At 41.8% G+C, this 23,418-nt stretch overlaps 1 protein-coding gene across 6 annotated transcripts in view; it reads right to left on the reverse strand.

The window, feature by feature from the left end:
• QKI (QKI, KH domain containing RNA binding) overlaps window positions 1-23,418 on the reverse strand; it is a 143,205-nt gene that overhangs the window by 89,910 nt on the left and 29,877 nt on the right. For all 6 annotated transcript variants that reach the window (XR_009244292.1, XR_009244272.1, XR_009247620.1 and 3 more), the window contains exon 2: window positions 20,876-21,018. Coding sequence is in view for 3 of the 6 variants with exons in the window: in XM_058654874.1 (XP_058510857.1) it covers window positions 20,876-21,018 (143 nt within the window). In the remaining 3 variants the exon portion in view is untranslated. The remainder of the gene's footprint in view (window positions 1-20,875; window positions 21,019-23,418) is intronic.

Consider the following 23,418-nt stretch of genomic DNA (forward strand, 5'->3'; position numbering starts at 1 on the left):
TGGTACAACCAAGATAAAGGGGTAAGACAACGCATTCATCCTTGAGAGAAAAACACTGTTGGGTAAAGAGTGCGACATAATAGAAACCTAGCACCAAAGTAAAAATAACTCTTATAAACTAAATCACTTTAGAAATAATGTAAAATCTAAAATGATGTTGACTGCCTCCAGGAAAATTATTAGCTTATGCCAAATATCTACTATTACTAGAAAACCAAGAGTTTCACTTCTTGAGGGAGAAAATTCTGAGTTTAGATGCAGTCTCTGAAAGTCCCTAGACCTCCTAGTTAACTCCTAACTCCTAACTTACACTCTATTATTTTGGCCCACAAAGCAAACACCGGGCAATGTAGTGGAGATTCCAAGTCCCAAACGTTAGAGCTCTGTCTCCAGGTAGCCCTCTATGTATTCAACAAACACACGGTTGGGGGGAGGGGGGGGAATCTCAAAGCCAGTTTTGATCCCTGATCACCTGATGATCAAAAACTAGTAATTTATAATCTTGCTTCTTGGAACTCTGATGTATTCGAGCAGATTTTCCCTCACTGTGTCCTATTTTACTTCAAGTGCTCATTGGTATACCTACCTTACTAATCCTTACCACACAGTCATTCACCATTTCTGAAGAAGCTGCCTTTTAATGTAACCACGAAAGTGACGTAACATCAGACAGAATGGGATAATAATTGGGTTGAGGGATTCAGGAAAAGGAAAAAAAATCACAGAGAATCTATCAACAGGCCAGGCCTTTTGCATCTCCAGTAAGCTCTTCCTCCTACTTCTCTGCAATTTGGAAACTTAACACATTTATCATAAGATACTGGATAAAACTTTATTCCGTCCTCCCTGAAAACAACCTGAACAGACAGTAACCACCATTCACCACTACTCACATTCTGTTTCATTTCTGCATCTTTCAGGAGAATGAAAACCAGGCTTTAATCCTCAAATTCAAGTCAAAATTTTTATTTAAGGCTTACTAGCTGATAAGGAGTTGAAATTAACCCATAAACAAAGAAGCTTCCAGATCTTCACAAGTTTGGGAAAACACTTATACTCCCTACTTTACACTCGGAAACGCTTTTGTAAAAGATTGATTCACTTAGTTGAAGGTCAGTTACAGAAAAAGCAGGGAACACAGAGAGACACAAAGACATGGCGAGCGAGAACAAGGGACATCTTCCACCTGCTGGTTCACTCTCCAAACGGCTGCACCAACTACAGCTGAGGGACGCCAGGGCAAGACTACAGCCCCCTTCAGGTCTCCCGCTTGAGTGCAGCGTCCAAGGTACATGGGCCTTCTTCCTCTGCTTTTCCCAGGCCATTAGCAGGGAGCTGGATTAGAAGAGGAGGAGCCAGGACTCAAAATAGCACCCATGGGGGATGCTGGCACTGCTACGGCACAGCAGTCCCTATTTTTGACAATTTCTAAAAATAAATATCCTACTCAGCTGCTTTTTAGTAACTGTTGTGCTGTATTCAGAACTTTGTCCAGATAAACTCATTTACTAGATGAACATTATTTACCTCAAACATGACAAAAAAATTTCTAGAAATGCATTATGCGAGTAAATGTTGGTTCAGTGATCAAGCTACCAGTTACGTGACATAAATACCACAGCAGAACACCCAGGTTAGAACCAGGGCTCCTGGTTGCAGTGATGACTTTCTGCCACTAAAATGAAAGGTCTAGGCTGAGTTTCTAGTTTCCAGCTGTGGCAGTAAATCAGCTGATGGAACCTCTGTCTCATTCTATCTCCCAGCTAAGTAAGCAAATACATTACTAAATGCATTATGACTGGAGATTATTTAGTACATGAACTAATTAGTATGTTAACTGATTTTGACCTGTACCAGACCAGTTGGTCTATGTTACAAAGTTCCTACCACAGCTCATCTATTTGCACAATTTTTACTTACTTACCGGAAGCATTTTAAGCCAGCTAAAGCCAAAATATTAAATCCGTGACTAAATTTTCCTAGCCTTAAAAATGAACCAATTGTTAACTGTCCTCAAGAACCAACAGACAACAGCTCAATATGTTGCTGCACACACCATCAGACTCTAGTACAACTGGGACTGTCAAGGTCAGCCTTTGCAAAATGTGGCAAGTAGAGAATGAAAAAAATTAATCATACCATCTGCTTTATCTTGTGCAACCAATTTCCAAGATAATATCGTTTGCCTTGCATTAAAATCCATTCTGTATTGATTTATCATGCCAGTTCTGCAGTTTTATTCAATTAAAACAATGTCACAACACTTTCAAAGCAACCAGAGCTAAGTTCAACTTTAAAGACCAGAAGGGAAAGAGAAAAGGAAAAAAAAAAAAAAAACAACTTTCGTTAACCGCACTGTTTAAATATAGACCTTCTCTGTGGCTCACAATTGTATTTCTACCAAATGGCATGCTAATTCCAAAGAAGACATTTAACCACCATATCTAAGGTTAAATACCAGCACTCCATCTTAGAAAGAAATGAAACGACACCATTCTCCCAACGCAAAGCAAAAACAAAAACCTTAGAACATCTTCTCAGTAACATTTTTAAAGAAAACACCTCCAATGACACACTGTTAGGATGATGGAAAACTAATGCTAATATTCTCAAAGCATCTCAGAACACTTCGCAGAACTTCGAAAGAGTAATTACTGCTTAAAATTTGGGGGGAAGGGAAAGCAGCAGCAGATGGCCCAAAGCCTTGAAAACCTGACCCACGTGGGAGACCAAACTCCTGGCTTCAGCTCGGCTCCAGCCAGTGCAGGCATTTGGGGAGTGAATCAGCAGACACAAGATCCTCCTGTCTCCTTCTCTGTAAATCTGCCTTTCCAATAAAAAAAAAATAAATCTTTTTTAAAAGGTGGGGAGAATAACATATAAGAATATGCAATTCTATTATTTTCTATAAAGTAGATTGAGAATACCCTTATGTCCAAGATTTCTAACATGATGTTAGTAGGTACCTTACAAACCTAATCATGGCAAGCATGAACAACACAGAGAAACCTAACCTAATGCATACTTGGGGGTGAAATCCTGCACTCAGCACAAGAGCAAAGCAAATCACCACCTCCAACCCAGGAAACACTGGGCATCTCTGTCTGGTTCAAGTCTGTAAGATGCAAGAGTCGTCATTATGTAGAAGGCAAAATTGTTATTAAAAGTTTTAGAATCAGTAAATGGAAATGACTACCAGTTTTGGGAAATAATTGTCTCTTTTCTACCTTCATGCTGATTCTGGGTAAGTAGTCAGATAGCACTTTATCAAACATAAGTTACATTCTTACAGGAACTGGAAAAACCTTTATAAATATTCAAGTTGTGACAATAAATGCATTAAATAATACTTAAGAAAAGATACTACAAAGGCAACCAAGAAACGACGGCTGCAAAGGAAGAACATCAGTAACTACTTACAACCAAAATGTGAAATTTGTGGCACAGAAACGTGAACACCCTAAATCATGGTAACACTTTACTCTTTGAATAAGATGCATTTGAGCAAGAGACCGAAAGCACTGAAGTTAAATTCCAGTAAATAACACTGATGATGACCCTTCCACAAACTAAATAACAATAAAAAAAAGCAATAAAAGAGATGTAATCAATTAAAATTAAGATGTGAAGAAAAATATTGTAAAAATGAAGGATGTGAAACACTACATACAGGTCTTTTAAAAGACTTCAACTCATAGTAGCTCCATGATTTCTGCAGTTTACACAGTACTATACAAGGGGCAGTTCATTTTAATATTTTCCTTCCCACCAAAGAAGACAGATTCTTCCCATTTCCCACTACTTCTGTATCTGCTCTGTGTTCCAATGGCTTCCCTGTCCCGAGCCGAGGGTCTCCGAACACTCTCCAGCAAAGCCTTGATTCCACTCCACAGCTTGCAAAGGCTTTCACGCAGTCACGCAGGTGACTGATGAAATCAGGCGCCCAGCCTTGTCTCTTTACTTCTTTATTGGTTTATTCCGGCCACAGGGCTGCACATAATGTACAGCACATGTAAGAAACTAGCATGTATTTCTATGGTGAAATCATATACATACTGCATGACCCTAGTCTGAAAACTGAAGTGTGTTGGCTGTTGATCAGATATTCAGAAAGACTAAGATCCTGGAGCACGTAAGAGTTCAGATTACTGAACTGCAACTGCTTCACTAGCATTACAACAGAAAAACATCCTACACCTGAAACAGTTTGACCCCAATTATTTCAGAAAGGGTTGCTTAACCTATAATATCTTTTAATTTTTATAATGAAAATTTGCTGGAATGCTTTTTAAATGCATAGAAGACTGCCTAGAAATACTAGATACTACAGGCTAAGGAAGGAAATAACAAAAATTAAAGAGCAAAGAAGGATAAAAGAAAATTAACTAATGGAAGAGCTGGTTTTTCAAAAGATAAAACTGACAAGTCTTTAGTTTGACTAACAAAAGCAATAAGGAGAATTCAACTAAATAAAATTTTAAAATGGAAGTTCAAACATAACTAATGCCAAAGAAATAATCCTGAGACTGTAAGAAACTATTGTGATTTATCATGAATCAATAAAGTAGATGACATAACGGATGAATTCACGAAACAAGAAACCCTACACCAAGAATCAGTGAAGAAAACAAAAAATCACCACAGGCTTGTAACTAGGAAGGAGACTGAACTCAACCATCAAGATCCAGACAGGGACTGCCCAAACAGCTGGAGGGGACAAAGATGTGCCAATTCTGACCAGCAGAACAACAACAGAGGTAGTGTGTTTTCAGGCGGCAAGTTCAAAGTTTGCAATGGAGATTCTACAGGAGGCAGGGACACACCATAGAGAAGCGTGCACATGGCAACAGTACTGCACAAGCTGAGACACAGCCAGCAATCCCAACAGTGGGAACTAAGGGCGACGTCAGCTTCCAGAGAGTGACGTGGGAGCAGACGCAGGCCAGCCAGGCCAGCCAGCACAGCTAACAAGGCCTGAACAGAACCCTGTGAGCCCCAAGGACAGCAGGTGCTGAAATAAGCCATTGTGGGGTTCCTTGTCTCCAGGGAGGAAGAGCAAATTTCCTCCTAACCATTTCCCACTGACCAGCAGGGATAGTGCCAACTTGATGCCAAAAAACAGGTGCCAGTGGCTTTAACATACAAATGCAATTGGAGGATTTTATGAGAAAGATAAGTCTGTACTCCCCTCCCCTCTGGCACTCAGACGGGCACGGACTCAGCAGGGGGAACCCACTTCCACTCCCACCATATTACAGATGTCGGGGCCTGAGCTGCCACAGCTGGTCAGGGTGGATCACTGCACTCAGACCGTAACAGTCCTGCACACCGACTGACCAAATAATAGGGTGTGTTGTGGATCTGGGTCTCTGATCATTCACATGTCTGACATCACAGACACAAACACCCCCAATGGCCCAAAGCACATCGTCATCTTGCTCTGTGCTCACACCAAGGGCCACACAGACCATCTGTGAGGTTCCTGGGCCAATATGGACAGGGGCTGCCATCACTGAGGGGGAACCTGGGTACTGCTCGCTTTGGAAGAGAGGTGAGATCGATTATTCTAGCAAATATGATTGTATCACTCTCACCCACTTGTCTGCTGATCAAACAGCAGATGAACCACGGCCAACTGGGGATTACCCTGGACTCTCACCTCACCCTGGAGCACTGTCCAGAGCTCCCTGGCTACCCTCTGCATATCCAAGTAAGGAGCAGTCACTCCACCAGGCCGCACAGAAACCAAAGATAAAAGCCAGCAGAGGAGAAAACCAACAAGTGGTCCCATAAATGTCTAAAAATGAATGTAAGACTAAGACATCATGATTCCCAAAAGGAGAAACACTTCAACATCAGAACATGCAAAGTTTGATGAAACGTCTGAAAATAAATTTCTAAAAGCATCGCAACATTAAACACAAACACGGACACAAACAAAGGAGATAAAGAAATCTGAAAGACATTAGTTAAAAAATTATAAGCGGAGACTGAGATTTTAAAGAGACATCAAATTCCAACATTACAAATGACGAACTTGGGCCTGGTGCAGTGGCCTAGTGGCTAAGGTCTTCACCTTGCACACACCAGGATCCCATATGGGCGTCAGTTCTAATACCAGTGGCCCCACTTCCCATCCAGCTCCCTGTTTGTGGCCTGGGAAAGAAGCTGAGGAAAGCCCAAAGCCTTGGGACCCTGCACCTGCATGGGAGACCTGAAAGAGGCTCCAGGCTCCCGGCTTCAGATCGGCGCAGCACCGAACGTTGCAGTCACTTGGGGAGTGAATCAGTGGATGGAAGATCTACCTTTCTGTCTCTCCTCCTCTGTGTATAGCTGACTTTGCCATAAAAATAAAATAAACCTTAAAAAAAAAAAAAAGAAACAATGAACTCATTACAGCAAACACTACACACTAGATTTGGTGAGGCAGAAGAAACAAGCTAAAAGATTAATCTGGGAAAAATCTCAGATTTTAAAAAATGAATTACAAAAAAATCAGAAAAAGTGAAAATAGTGCTAAGGATGTATAGGATGCTAGCAAGCAACCAAACACACATACTTGGGAACTGAGTGCGCGGAGAGAGAGAATGGATACAATGCCTATTCAGCAGAGTAACAGCAGAATACTAGCGACGTCGACGTGCGGGAAGCACACAGAACTCCACCTACACATCATCACAACACATCTTCACCACTGCGCATCACGGTCAGACTGCAGCAGACAGACAAGAACTGAGTCCAACACGTGCATGAAGAAAACACGAGAAATCCCACAGGAGTAGGAGACACAGTCCAAGTCCACCAAGAATCCAACCAGGACACTGCACGCAGCAAAGTCCTCATCTGCAAATGAAGGCAAAACAAAGACCTTCCACAAAACAAACACAAGACACAAAACTGTGTGACCACTCATCTAGCCTTACAAATAATGCTTAATGATGTGTTACAACAAACAATGAGCATCAACAAAATGAAACAATATGAAGGCAGAAAAATTCCCAGCAAAAGTCCAAAGGAAATTCAACACAAACAATAAGAGTATTTATTGAAAAGGGGAGAGAACCAAGGTGTTATTCACCAAAAAAATAACATTGAGGGTCAGAGCCGTGGTGTTCCAGACTAAGCCACTGCCTGCAGCACCAGCATCCCAAATACGGATGCTGGCTGGAGCATGGCAGCTCCACTTCTGATCCAGCATCCTGCTGAGGACCTGGGAAGTCAGCAGGGAAGGGCCCATGTCCTGATCATCTACACTCACAGGGGAGACTCAGAAGAGGATCCTGGCTCACTCCTTGCCAACCTCAGAGACCAGCTCATGGACATGTGGTCTGGGCTCAAGCATCTGTTAAAGGAATGGGCCGCCCCCATTGCTAACTGCTTGTAAAGAAAAACAACACACTGGGGATACACACACAAGATGGGACAATCAGGCTCTCTGATTCTTGAAGAGAAGACCTTGAGCGTCTTGTTAAAGACGGAAAGAACAGATTAAATGACGCTACAGGCCAAGTTATCGACCAAGCATCCAGACATAGGATTGACAAGCATGGGAAGTGATGCCTCACATCTGGTACAATGAAGCCAACATCATCTCAGAACAATTGTGACTACTCAGGCTAACACCTCAGGACATGCTGACTCCCATCAGTGTCCCTGGGACAAAAGCTAGAGACCATCTCTGTCCCCTGGCTCTGATGTGATCTGGCAGCAAGGAGCTTGGCAACATCTGCCCCTCTCCTACTCCATGGCCACAGAGGGAGGGCGAGGTCTTTTCCCTTCCCCAGAGATCCCATCCCACCCAGAACACATGGCTCTACAATCTCTTCTCTTTGACAACAAAATTTAAATTTTAAAAAAAAGCCAAATCCATCCATTTGCTACTTACTTGCAAGTACTAAACCTCATTAGCAAAGAAACAAAGTGAAAGGATGGAAAAATAAATTTCTTGCTAATGGAAAGCAAAACAAACAGGCATAGCCTTCTTAATATCATAAAAAAAATGGACCATAACAGAAAATATTAAGAGGTAAAGAAGAGGGCTTGGCAGCGTGGCCTAGTGGCTAAGGTCCTTGCCTTGATCCCATATGGCCACTGGTTCTAATCCCGGCAGGTCCACTTCCTCTCTATCTCTCCTCCTCTCAGTATATCTGACTTTGTAATAAAAATAAAATAAATCTTAAAAAAAAAAAAAAAAGAGGTAAAGAAGAGCAAGATGTAATGATTAAGGGATCAATTCCACAGGAAGAGGTGACTGTGGAAAATGTAAATACACGCAACGCCAAAGCACCTGGCTATTTGAAAGGAACGACCACGGATCTGAAGGGAGAACGAAGCCAAGACCCAGTTACAGCGGGGGCTTCGACACCCACGTCATCAGTGGACAAACTGACTAAAGAGAGCCAAAGTTAACAACATACCTACGGACCAAATGGACCTGGTATCTGCAGACCACCTCATCCCACAGTGTGAAGACACAGCTTTACAACCGTCCATCAAACCTCCGCAAGTCCATGCCAGACCATAAATCAAGTCTCAGAAAAACCACACCACGTGTCTTTTCTGGCCACAATCGGCTGAAGCTGGAAAGCAAGAATTAAACTCTAGAAGGTATGGAAATATATGAAGACTAAGAGCACATTTCTGAAATGACAGTGGGTCAAAGAAAAATTCAAAAGGAAAATAAAAAAATTCTTGGACCTAAATGAATATTGCAGCACAGCATACCAAAATTCACAGGCTAAAACAAAAGCTGTGCTAACAGGGAATTCGCAACTATTATCAAAAAATTACAGGGCCCAGCCCGATAGCCTGGTAGCTAACTTCTTTGCCTTGTATGCGCCAGGATCCCATATGGGTGCCAGTTTGTATCCCATTCCAGCTTCCTGTCTGTGGCCTGGGAAAGCAGTCGAGGATGGCCCAAAGCCTTGGGAACCTGCACCATGTGGAAGACTCACAAGAAGTTCCTGGCTTTGGACTGGCTCAGCTTCAGCCACTGCACCTTTTGGGCAGTAAACAAACCAGTGGACAGAAGATCTTTGTCTCTCCTTCTCTCTGTAAATACCACTTTCCAATTAAAAAATACATAAATTAATTCTCAAAAAAATATACACACAAGCATCAAATAAGTAATGTGTCTGCCAATGCACCTCAAGGGCTAAAAGTCAAGACCCAAAACACAAAATTAAAAGTAAATAAAATTTGAGAAGAAATAAAGCTTTGAAACAAAAAATTCACAATATCAAAAAAGTCAATAGGGCACGGCTCTGTGGCCTAGTGGCTAAAGTCCTCACCTTGAATGCGTCGGGATCCCATATGGGCGCCGGTTCTAATCCCGGCAGCTCCACTTCCCATCCAGCTCCCTGCTTGTGGCCTGGGAAAGCAGTCGAGGACAGCCCAAAGCCTTGGGACCATGCACCCGCATGGGAGACCAGGAAGAGATTCCAGGTTCCCGGCTTCAGATCCGCGCAGCACCGGCCATTGAGGCCAACTGGGGAATGAATCATCGGATGGAAGATCTTCCTCTCTCTCTCTCTCCTCCTCTCTGTATATCTGACTTTGTAATAAAACATTACTAAATCTTTAAAAAAGCCCGGTCCAGACGTCTTCACTGCCGAATTCGACCAAAATCTTCAAATACAACTGACACCAATTCTTCTAAAATTATTCAAAACAACTGAAAGGGAGGAAATCTTCCCAAACTCCTTTTATGAGGTTAGCATCATCTTCAAAAGCAGAAAAACACAACAAAGACCAATATCCCAACAAAGACCAAAACCCTCAACAAAATAGTAGCCACCTGACTCCAACATCACAGAAGGAAAACCGCTCACCCAGACGAGGAGGGCTGTGTATATTCCACATATGCAGTTAACATGTGTGACCCACATTAGCAAACGGAAGTGGAAACCTTTTTTCTACTTATTTATATAACGTGAACAACTTTCACATACTTAACAATACAAATTTAGAAGCATAATGATATCATTCTAACATTCTATCCTCCTGCCTACACACATACCTCACAAACCTTTCTTTCCTAATTCTTACAACAGCATATTTTCATTTCATTTCAGTCAGCAGGCTTAATATTCCATTAAGTAAAGATATCACATAGCAACTAGAAAAAAGAAAAAAAACAAAACCTACTTTTCCTCTGGGTGTAAATAATCATCAAATCCCAGCATACCAATCTCACTCATGCAGATCACACTTTTACTCTCTGAATATTAGTTATCAGAGACTGAGAAAACATCTATATTCTGAGGACTGATTTATTTCACTAAGCATAATGGTTTCAAATTACATCCATTTATTTGCAAAAGTTTTCATTCATTTATGGCTAAGTACTATTCTACAGTGCATCCAGTCATCAGTTCATGGGCAACTGGGTTGATTACGTATCTTAGCTTTCTGAATTGAGCTGCTATCAACATGGAGGTACAAATGACTCTCCCATACACTGATGAGTTCTTTCTTTGAAATCGACAAGCGGGGCCAGCATGGTGGTATGGCATCTTGATCCTCTGGCCTGTAGCCCCAGTTTGAATCCCAATTAACCCACTTTTGATCCATCTCCCTGAGGATGGCCTGGGAAAGACGTGAAGGATGGCCTAAAACCTTGGGCCCCTGCGCCCATCATGTGGGAGACCTGGAAGGTGTTTCTGGCTCTAGTCGCTGGCCCATTCCAGCCCAGTCTAGCTTTGGCTGTTGTAGCCATTTGAAGAATAAGTCAGTGGAAGGAAGGTCTCTCTCTCTTTCTCTTTTTGTAACTTTTACATTCAAGTAAATATAAAAAATAAATCCTAAAAATAACAGAAAAAGAAGTCAACAGCAAGACAATAATGTTCATTCTGGCAAGTTCTATTTAACATAAACATAACAGACCTAGTCAGAGTAATAAGACCAAATAAAAGAAACCACATCCAAATTGGGAAACAAACTACTAAGTTGTTCCTGTAGATGACATATGATTGACATAAAAGCCTGAAATGACATCACTAAATACAAACTAGGTGAAACCTCAAAACAAAAGTCAACATTCAATGCTCAATTGCATCCACACACTAACAAAGTATTAAAAACAAATGAAGAAGTAATTTTATTTCCAAAAGTATCCAAGAAAAGAAAATATTTGGGAACAAATTTAACCAAGTATGTCAAAGTCCTAAACACTGAAAAAAGTGAAGACACAAATGAATGGAAAGAATGTCCACATTACACTAAGCAATCTATATTTAAAGCAACTCCTATCAAATTTCATTGACATTCCTCACAGAAATGAGGGGAAAATCCCAAAATTCCTAAGTAACCATAAAAGATACAAGATAGCCAGTGTAATGCTGAGAGAGAACAGAGGGTTTGTACTTCCTGTTTTCAAACTTTATTACAAAGCTACAATAATCAAAGGGAGGAGTCTGCATTGTAGCACAACGCAAACATCCCAAATCAGACAGCCAGTTCTGGTCCTTGTAGCTCTGCTTCCAATCCAGCTCCCCAACACGGCCCGAGTGTTTGGACCCTTGTCACCCATGTGGGAGATCTGGACGAATTCCTGGATTCTGGCCTCAGCCTGGCCCTTCACCGCCTTTCAAACAAATCATTTAAATGGATGCATGACACTAGCACAAGAGCCACATGGACTGACAAGCGCAGGAGCACAGAAATGAACAGAATCACTACACAGCAGGGAAAGAACGGCCTTTTCCATCATTGGTGCTGCGGAAACAAAAATCAGCCATTCACACTCGAATGAAAATGGGATCCTCATACTACACACAAAAACTAAGTAAAAATGGATTGATTTCAACGTATGAATGAATCTGTAAAACTAGCAAAAAAAAAGGATTTACCTCTTAAGCCATTAGTCTTGACAATGAGGGTTTTTCTTTTGTTTCTTTTTTGTTTTGTTTTTAAAGATCTTATATAACAGAGGCAATAAAGAGAAAAGTAGATGCCAGTCAGAGGTAGCCTACTGCCGTGGCCACCACTATGGGGATCAGACACTTTGCCCAGGAAAGGGGATCTTGGGGCAAATAAGAGTGCAGTCCACTTAGGGCTTGTTTTACATGTATGAGATGCTTTCTAGGGGCTTCCAGACCAGTCCTCGGTAATCCAGGGAGCTGAGATGGGCTGGATCAGACAGGGGGACCCAGAGGGTCTCCCTGCTTCTGGCCAAGAAACTCTCAGGCATGCCTGAGAATCTGGGGCTGGTGGTGAACAGGGCCAGGCTAGGTCACAGTACCACTGGTGTTTTCAAGAGCCATGTTTTAGGGCAGGTCTGATAGGGGTCACTTGAGGGTCATACCACATTGGGGGCAGGGATTCTTTGGAGTCACCCTGACTAGGCTGTAGCACCTATGGCTTCACGCAAGAGCCTGGGCTGTGGGCAGGCCAGGCTAGACCCTAGCATCAGCCAGCACACATGAAAACAAAGGCAGGGAGTGGGATGTGACTGGGGCCAGATAGGGGTCATTGGTAGTTACCCTGATTAAGCTGCAGCGTGGCACCCCCAACCCCACAGAGGGCAAGAGAACCAGGCCTAAGGGTAGCTGAGCTGGGCTGAGCTAGGCGGGGCTAAGCAGCAACACCTGCTGGTTCCCGAGACCTGGGGCTGGGGGCAGGACTGGTCACGGGTATGTGCATTGGCTGGTGCAGAGGGCAGGTTGGGCTTGACTGTATCAGCTGGCATACACTAGAGCAAGGTCTAAAGAACTCCCGGGTAAGAATTCTCGGCTCCCCCTCTAGACCTCTGCACTTCATCCCAGACCTCAGAGAAATCACTAACAGCTGGTCCAACCCCAGAACACAGGACTGGGCCACCTTATACCCAGTGGTACATGAAAGACAAGATGGTTGGCTCATCTAACCCAGCAGAGAACTTCAAGTGCCTCTTCAAAGAATGGAAAGCAGGGAAGGCTGGAGAAGGGTTGCTGGAAAAACTCTCCAGGCCAGACTTCACAGCAAGCACCTAGGGCAGTAGACACACTGGTGAACTTAGAACTCCTCATCTCTGGTGCAATGATGCCAATAACTTCTCAGAACAATTAAGACCACTCAAGTGACAACACTGAAACTTTCTTTCACTCCAAAGGGTCTCTGAGGTCGCACAAAAGGCCATCGTCATTCATCCCTGAGTGCTGATGCAGTCCCAAAGCCAAGGGCAGTGCACGGTGCACTTTCCCTCCCTAACCCCTTGGGTACAGAAGGGAAAATTAAACATTATCTCACCTGCCTTCCCCTCCATCCCAACCCTCTCCACACAGGTCTGCAAACTCCTCACCTTTGTAATGAATTAAAATCAAATTCTTTAAAAACACAAAAATAAACAAGTTGGACTACATCTACTTAGCAAGCTTCCATATAGCAAAGGCAGTACTCAACAAAACAACAAAGCCATCAGCATCCTAGGAAAAAATAGCATGGTGCTTATCTGGTAAGGCCGTAATAATGCAAAACGTATCAGGAAATTAACAACTCATCCCAAACAACTCAGTGGGTGGTGAGGAGGGGAGGATCCAACCTAACACTGGCAAAAGAATTGAAGAAACATTTTTCCTAACAATACATATACACAAATGTCCAGCAGGCATATTAAAAGCTGCCTAATATCTCAAATCATTACCACAATGAGACATCATCTCACACCTGTTGGGATGGCTATGATCAAAAGGATCAAAGTGTTGGCAAGAGACAAGCTACTCTTGTCTCTTGCAAGCTGAAAGTAGAATATAAACTGGTCCAACCATTAGAAAACAGAATCCAGCTATCCTATGTCTAGAGATTATCTAACCCACAGGGTCAGTGCGGCATTACTAGCAAGGGTCAAAATATGAAAACAGCGGAAATATTCTTCAACAGCTGAGTGGATAAAGAAGGTGTGGAGCAGGCCCGGCGTGGTGGCCTAGCACCTGAAGTTCTCACCTTGAACATGCCAGGATCCCATATGGGCGCCGGATCTAATCCCAGCAGTCCAGCTTCCCATCCAGCTCCCTGCTTGTGGCCTAGGAAAGCAGTCGAGGACGGCCCAAAGCATTGGGACCCTGAACCCTCGTGGGAGACCTGGAGGAGGTTCCTGGCTCCCGGCTTCAGATCGGCACAGCACAAGCCTGTTGTGGTCACTTGGGGAGTGAATCATCAGACGGAAGATCTTCCTCTCTGTCTCTCCTCTCTGTATCTGACTTTCCAATAAAAATAAACACATCTTTAAAAAAAAAAAAAAAGTGTGGTGCTATTCAACAATGAAAAAAGAACTCCTCCAATCCTGGACAGCAAAGATGAAAAGTACATTACACTGAGCTTCAAAGTCAGACACAAATACCACATAACCCAACTTCCGTGTGCAATCTGAACAGCTGAACTTGAGGTGGATACGGAGGCATTTTGAGGTAAGACATCACTGAGGACAACTGCATCCCTACAGGGAGCACCAGTCTTAGTCTTGGCTGCTCTGCCTGCAATCCAGCTTCCTGCTAATGTGCCTGGGAAGCAGCAGGCACTAGTGCAAGTACCTGAGTCTCTGCTACTCACATGGAAGATTGAGACAGAGTTCCTGAGCCCTGGCTTCAGCCTGGCCAGCCCAAAGTGCTGTAGCTATTTGAGAAGTAAACCAGCAGACTGAAGATCTCCTGACGCTTATTCCCCTTCAACTCTGTCTATGGAATAAGTCAATTTTCAAAAAATAAGTAAGCTACTCACAGTGTGTGTAGGTAGGGGAGGAAGACAACAGGAACACATCATCAGACTACAAATGTGCCACCATACCAGATGAATACCTTCTAGTTATCTAACACACGGTATGGCAGTCAAGGGTTCTCACCAGGCAAGGTTATGAATGTGTACACTTTACAAAGTGTAGCAATCATCACATGGTACATCTTAAAAATGCAAAAATTTTGTCAACCGCTTATCAACAAAACTAAAAGGAATAAAATCACTGAATAATAAATTATATCTTCCTCCTTCCCTCCCTCCCATAAGAGGGCAGGCAGGGGTTCTCCTGCTCCACTGGTGCCTATGTCTCCTGCATATCCCAAAGGGCAGTCACCTGAGCCCTCCAGGAGCACCTGCCCTTACCAGGGCTGCTCCTGATCCCACGGAGAGCCTCTGGCATTGGCTGGCAGCCCGGGCTTCCATGTCCAGCTGGCTCTGGACACCTCAGGGTCTCCAATCTCAGGGATCAGAGCAGTGAGGATGTTTCCTGATCTCAGTGCACACACTGCACACTGGGCACCTCCTCTGCAAGGAAGGGAAACATGCCCAAGGCGCACATGAAGGATAAGTTGGCCTACGCAGTGAACCAATCCAAGATCTTAAGTACCTCCGCGAAGGCAAATAGGTATGAAGAGCCACCGCTTTCACCATATCAAGGCCAATCACACTTTAAGGCTGTTTTTACCCACCTCTCCTCTTGATGCTCCTTGGACGCTGCTACTGGCAGAAATCCTTAGTGAGGTCTTCTAATACAGTAGTAGATTTCAGCAGGTCACATGAAGCTAGCTAAAGTTAAAACCCAGATGACCACTTTAGGCAGATTGCCCCACACTTAGGCCAATTTCTACAGCAAGTACTCTAGTCTGTAGACACTCGGTCTAAAGCAATCATGGGCAACAACAGGTTATACATTTACAGAAGCAGGAGCAGCCTGTGCACTGGTTAACGGACTCTGTTACCTTGCCTGTAATGGCATATGCTCACTGAAAGGGACATTTTAAGTCTTTCCTCCACTTCTGGTTTGAAGCTGAACTGGTCTGGCAGAAAAAGGTCCCAATTCCTTGGACCCATGTACCTACATGGGAAACCTGGAGAAGGCTATCAGCTGCTACAGCCATTTGGGAGAGACAGCAGATGGAAGATCTCCAACTTTTTCTCTCTGTAACTCTGCTTTTCAAATAAAAACAAAGTTCTAAAAATACATTAGCTCCATAAACTATTATTCAGCTTTTTAAAAAATGAACTGCTCTTACAGGCACCAATTTTAGACATATTTAACATACTGATAACTGTCTTTTATCTACCCCATTCAATGCTCTATTATATTCTAAACAACTACTTTTAAAAAAATTGTTTAATTTTTCTATTGGAAAGGCCGACATACAAAAGAAGGAGGTACAGAGAGAAAGATCCTCCATACACTGGTTCACTCCCCAACTGACCACAACAGCCAGAGCTAAGCCAATCCGAAGCCAGGAGCCAGGAGCCTCCTCAGGGTCATCTACACGGGTGCAGGGTCTCAAGTCCTCTGGCCATCCTCCATTGCCTTCCCAGGCCACAAGCAGGGAGGTGGATGGAAGTGGAGCAGCCAGGACGCGAATCAGTGCCCCCACGGGAACCCAGCCAGTGCGAGGTGAGAATTTATCCACAAGACCATTGCCCCAGGCCCTGAACAACTCCCCTTATAGTGACTTTTAGTTAGTATATCCTGTTAAGGTAGTTGGTGGTATGTTACTACCTCCAACTCTCGGCTGTGCTGCTCTATCTGAACACCTCAGCCCCTTCTGTTCTCTGTAGTCAAAGAACGTCTCGTCATTCTCACTCCATGCATCAAAGTAAAAGATAAAGAAATCTTAAGATTTTTCACTGTTTAGTGCATTCCTTTTTCATGGTAACTGTCACTCTAAGTCCACACTCCTATGGTTACACTCTGGATTACGGCTGTGACAGCACCACAATAGCCAAGGGTATATCCTAGAGACTAAAATGTTGCTGTTGCTTTCATAGTCAGGTCTACTTTTCTAACTTTCCTATTTTTAATGTTCACATGTCACTTCTTTTAATTTGTCTTTAAAGTGACAAATTTATACTGCTTACCATTACTGTACAACCCCCAGGACACACTTTAAGCTCAACTAATTCCTTACCAAATAAACAAAAACCATCACACCCATATGAAAAACAGTCAAATCATAGCAAACACTTTTTTTTTTTACCAAAGATATTGATTTTTAATTTGGGAAAGTATATTTGCAAGGTAGTTATAACTACATTTCAGCAAGTCTCTCATTTATTTGTAAACTATTTTTGTGCTAACTGGCTAGATTTACTAAGACAAAACAATGCTTTTCCCGATGAAATCATTAATCAAACTTAACTCCAAATCTAGTTGTTGGAAAAATCCATTTCAACAACTGTGAGCTAAAGTTAACACAGGTTCTCTCAAAAACCATGTCAGTTTTCTGCCCAAACAGCAATCACAAGAAAGAACATATGATTTCACTCACAAAAATAAATCTAGGCTACCTAATACAGGTTAAACATCCCTAATTCAAAAGCCTGGAATCGTTAATCCTTTCAAATCCAAAACTTTCAATGTTGGCATGATACCACAAATGGAAATTTTCACATCTGACCCAATGTGATACATCAAAACCGAAATCATTTCTATACCAAGCATTTAAGGCAAGGGATGCGTAGCCTGCGTAAACAGGAAATGGAATGTGTTAAAAGTATATAGCCTTTGAGTGTCTCACAGTCCATGTCATTTCCCAGTGTTGGAGGAAATAGTAGGAATTATGGTGTCAACTGTTTGACTCTACTCCAACATGCATCTCTACCGAGACAGGCTGAAGACAGCTTCCCTTGCACTTGCTAAGCCTTGCTGTGCCCACAGTGCTGAGGCACGCTTCTCCCCCACAGGTCTTCCATCAGTAAGCTCAGATACCTGCAGTTAGGTTTCCACCTTACCTGTAAATCATTTGCAGCAGTAATTTTACCAGAGTCGATCTAACTCTTGGACTAAGCCAAATCACAGGCAAATTTTCTGCTGCAAAAGAACTTGGTTCATCTGCCTGAAAACAACGCTCTCTTCCAATTCTGTTCATTTTATTTGAATCTCGGAGAGAGAGGGCTTGCCTCAGTTTCCCTCCCATTTAATGTGACAGGGAGACAGAAGAAACACACAGTAACCTTCCATCTGTTAGTTTACTCCCCAAAATGCCCACAACAGTCAGAGACGGGTCTGGTAAAAGCAAATACCTGGGAATTCAATTCTGGTCTCTACCAGTCTACTAACAGCTTAAGAAACTCAGTATATATAAAACCACAAAAAACTTAAAATTGTTAAAACATATTTCAAACATAATACTTAATCTATCAGCTAACTGGCTTCACATTATTTTTATGAATGCCATGAATGGAAACAAATTATTAATGATTTCACCAACCAAATAAGTCTAAATGTTATCTGAATATCCACTCATGTCATTTATGAATCAATGAGGCTAGTTCAAAAAGTTCTTGGAAAACAGAAAAAGTTCATTTTGTGTAAAAGAATTTTTAAACTTACACAAAAGGGTCTTTTAAAAGCTTATTTTAAAAATAACATTTCATGAAAACCCATTCAGAGTCTTCAAAACTGCTGCAGTAAAATAAATTAATCTGTTAGATCTTCCACCTGCTGGTTTACTCCACAAATGGCCACAACGGAGCCAAGCCAGGAACCAGGAAGTCCGCATGGGTGGCAAGTCCCAAACACTCGTTTCCTCAGCCACTGTCTAAGGTGCATGAAGCAGAACACTGGACCAGCAGGTGAAGTAACTGGGCCTCAGAGCTGTGCTGAGAGCCAGGAGCCCCACACCACGAGCTGCAGCCTGAATGGCTGTACCACCACACTGATTCCTAGTCGCATATTTTAACTCCATTTTCTGCAAATTTGTTCAAGTAGTTCACTATGAAAACCTCAACTGTCTTATGATTCAACGCGGTTATCTTCCACCTCTTGCCTATAAAAATGAAAGCCTCTCAAGAATAGGAATCATTTTTTTTATTCATGACTAAACAAACCATATTTAGTTGTACTCTATCAGGTGCCATACATTAGTTTATTTCAAAAAATAATTTTATGAGGCAGACTTCTACAAAGAAATATGCTTAAAACTTAACACTCAAAGCCAATGTAATAATCTGAGTTATTTTTTTTTCTAGTCTCCTCCTGTTGAATTGACCTGATACAGCCATTACATTTTGGGCCAGATCACTCTTTCCCACAGGTACTGATGCATGAATGTTGGATGCTTAGCAGCATTCTGACTGTGACCCACTATTATGGCAACAGCACAAGGTTTTACCAATCAAGAACCTCTCCAGAAGCATCCATTGTCCCTGGAGACAAAAGTATTAATTTGGGTCCGCTGGATCTTAGCAGAAGTAAGAGCCTGACTAAGATGCTGTGTGAGCCAGACAGACTGGCCCTCTCGGGGACGGTAACTCAACATTCCCAAGCAGTCACTATCCTTTCACCACGGACCACTACACCCACACAGCTCAGCTACAGTAACCCAAGTCACAAGTTCCTACCACTACAAAAAACCCAAATACCCAGGACAGGCTCGCAGTGCTCACATCTAGGCCACAGTCACTTCATCTCCCTCAACATGCAGACTGGACCAAAACACATTTTCTAAGAATCTGATTTTTGAAGATTATGTTTGGGAGGCATGGATAAGTTAACAAAACAGCAAGCATCTGATCCCCCCAATCTGGCCAATACAGTTCTCAGACACTCCCTGATTCCTCTCTGCCATAAAGTTCTGTTCTCCAGACTATTATTTAGTGTGATATCTAGGATTGTGTGTACATTTACAACAACAAAAATATACAGAGTAAATTCACAAGCCTTAAGAACACTAAATAGGAAATTCAGATCATGAAACATCAGCTTCCTTTTTATTCCCATAGCCAACTTAAGACACTTATTTGCCACATGAAATAAAAGCAGTGCCCTGTCCATAGAACCAATATATCTTAGAGCAAATCACATTTTCAACATTTTAATATCAACTCCATCCACTAGAAAATCCTCTGAAACTTGCCTCCTTATTCAACATTCATGTGTCAACACTATGGGGAACACAGCCACGAATAACAATGATGAGGGTCTTTTCTTAGTTCCTTACATTCTGCTGGGGACACAAAAATAAACAACCATGAAAATACGGCAGCCGGGCCAGCACTGAGGCACTGAATTTGACCTGACCCAATTCCAGCCACTGTGCCCATTTGGGGAGTTAATAAACAGATAAAGACTGTTGCTCCTCTTCTCTCTAACTCTGCCTTTCAAATAAATAAGTGTACCTTAAAAAAAGAAAAAAAGAAAAGCAGCAGGTATTAAGTAATATCTCACAGGGGAAAAAAAAAAAAATCCGAGTGCAACAGTGAGTAAGCAGATACTTTGAAAAACTGGTGTAGGGATGCCTCTTTGGAGTGACCCAAAATCTGGACAAGAAGTCAGCCAGTAGAAATCAAAGCACAAGTAAAAGAAAGATGCTAAGGCTGCGCACAGATCTGACTTGCTCTAAACGCCAAAAGGCAGCCAAAGTGACTACACTGTAGTAAACAGGGCATGTTGTTTAAGACGAGGTCAGAAAAACAGAATGGACCATATGTAGAGTTTTATAACCTAAGTCAAAGAGGCTGGATTTGGAAATCAAGTGGTATAGGACAAGGACATTATTTCTAATAAGATGCTTACAGAGAATGGCTGAGCAATGGACTAAGATGGGGGCAATAAGATCACAAACAATAATTCTAGCAAACCATTAGAGCCAAAATAATGTCCATTTTAGAGAAGTGCAGGCTCAATCGTGGCTTCTTGTAGGTCAGGAGGAACACGAGTAGGGGCTGCACTTGGTGCTGACAGGTGTTCAAAGCTCGTTCCGTAGTTCCTCACTTCCTCCAGAAATCCCATGTTCACTCCCAAATGAAACAAAAGAACACATTTTCAAAGATTTTTTTAAACTGTTCATGATGAGTTATTCATACCTCCATCCCTTGCAAGAATTTGTTAAAAACAATTGATAATAGTTAAGTATTTACTATTAAATAAATCTCTTCTCAAAGTTATATAAAGCAAGAAAAAAAATGAACAAAAAAATATACTTACATCTGGGTATTCTTTAACAGGCACATAAAGTTTCTCTTGTAACTGAACAATAGGTCCCACAGCATCAGGCAGCTCTGCACTCCTTCTCTCTGTACTGCCATTTAATGTGTCATTGTACATGTCTTTCCGTACTCTGCTAATTTCTGTTAAAAGTAAAAATTTTAAATGTGTTAGACAAAAAGATATTCTTGCTAGTCCAAGAAAAAAACATAGGCAGTGGAGGAATTCATTGATCAACTGTTAGAACGCCAATAAATAATTATTGACTTATTCTGTCATTCTCTAAAGTTCATCTGTAATAGATCTATGAGCTTCATATCTACAATGAATAAAATTTATATCAAGAAAATATTCTATTAAAACTCACTACAGACCACCAGCACAATATATTTCTTATTTTAACCAATTTTTTACGTTGCAATAAGGCAAGTTATTCCAAGTAATAGCTTTAGCTTAAATAAACAAAATCAATACCAAAGGCCCTTTTATACTCCAGAGCTGATCTGAGTAAGTTTGACCTGGACCACACTGTTAAATATTTTATCCTTAGAATATTCAAATTGGTGATCAAAATACAAGCTAGCAAGCTCAAATGAAGTCTGAGTCTGCCATACAAATTCAGTGCTTAGAGCTATGAGATGTCTCAAAGGGAAAAGGGGAGAAAGGACGACAAGGGACACTCTAGGATACTAACAGTGAAAAAAAAATACTCAAACCAAGAGGAAACAAAGGCAAAACAGGAAAGAGAGGTATCACAGAAAGTAAGAAATGTTAAATTAAATGACAGGATGACCAACAGTGTCAAATACCGTACAAGTCCAAGGTCAAGAGCAGAAGAAGGTAACGGGGATTTGATCACTAACTGGTGAGCACAGAAATGTCAAGAACAAACGGTAACCAGAGATCAAGTTAGATCAGGTCAGACTACACTGTAACAATGCAAATACCTAAAATCAAAGACCTGCCTAAAACAGTACATCCCATACAGTTCCTAGGTTTCTTTCTCTACCCAGAAGTGGGGGTGGAGCAGTGTTTCTATTTTAATGAATGAGCAAGTCCTACCAAGCAAACAGATTCTTTCAGACTCTGCTCATCCACCACGCCCGGAGAGGCTCCTGGCCAGAACACACTAACAAGAGCTGCTGTGACTCACTGGACACCAACTGCCACTTTATGCCCCACCTCACATTAATCACTGTTTAGAAACAAAATGGGTTTTATTATAAAATATATTTTGGATAGCTTCCAAATATGGATCTTCAGTTTACTGACCTTAAGGAATTACCATATAAATGCCGCGTTTTAATTTTCCTAAATTCTTTAACTGTTTCAGTAAAACGAAATCCACCACAGCTAGAACACATGACCAAAAGTGCTCTTGTTCAGCTGTAATAGTTTTTCAGTTAAAACAATGCACACTACTTCAATAGTTTATTATAAATTTTCTCTCTTAAACAACAGTCAAACTTAGCAAAAATTTCTCCCTAGCTAGTAGCTAACCAAAATCAAAGTACCTTGGTTTTGAATGCATTACACAGAGAAAACTTCAGACCCTCTTCAACCGTTTTCTGTAGTCCTACTTTTACAGTAAAATCTATCCTAACAATGCCCAGCATCAATTAGCATCTATCCTAACCCAAGGAAAAGAATTAGGAAATCTGACATTATGAAAACTGCACATCTATCCTTTAATTTAGGTCTCCAATAAAAAGAACCTATTGATTTCTATTCACTTAAATGCCTGAATCACAAGCTATCAATTCTGATTATTAAGTAATATTGTACCAATATGGAGACATGAAGGGAAGTTACAAAAATTCGCTTATAATAGATTCTAACATCCTAAATAATCCACTATCATATTTTAAAAGAATGCATTATGAACAGATGAAATTCATAGCACAATTACAAGTATACTTCAATATTCTAAAATATAGATTATAAGTAGGAGGATCACCTTAACAGATGATAGATTTATGGTTTTCCAAATAATAATTTATTAGACTTAGAAAGAAAAAATGAACTAAGTTATGAAGTCCTGGTTTTGGCTCCCGAACTCAGGTCTAACATGAGTGGCAGGAAGACTTTCCAACATAACTTTTTCAGTCTCTTAAGATACATTGCTAAATGTATTAACAGAATACAGGGAGCAGTGTGATAGCTCAGCTTGCTAAAACTCCACCTTGCAGCACCAGCATCCCATATGAGATCCAGTTCATGTCCTGGCTGCTCCACTTTCCATCCAGCTAGCTGGCTGTGGCCTGGGAAAGCAGTGGAGGATGACCCAGAGCCTTAGGACCCTGCACCTGCAAGGGAGACCAGGTGGAAGCTAGGCTCCTGGCTTTGTATCAGCTCAGCTCTGACCATTGCAGCCACTTGGGGTGTGATCCAGAGGATGGAAGATCCTTGTCTCTCCTTCTGTTTGTGAAACTACCTCTCTAACACAAATAAATCAGAGAAGAGAGGAAAGAGGAGAGAGGAGAGGGAGAGGAGAGAGAAAAGAGAAGATTATGTACTAGATAGCTCAGAAAGCAATGACAAGA

Source organism: Ochotona princeps, chromosome 1 (genome assembly GCF_030435755.1).
Source record: "Ochotona princeps isolate mOchPri1 chromosome 1, mOchPri1.hap1, whole genome shotgun sequence".
In the NCBI taxonomy this organism is placed as follows: domain Eukaryota; kingdom Metazoa; phylum Chordata; class Mammalia; order Lagomorpha; family Ochotonidae; genus Ochotona; species Ochotona princeps.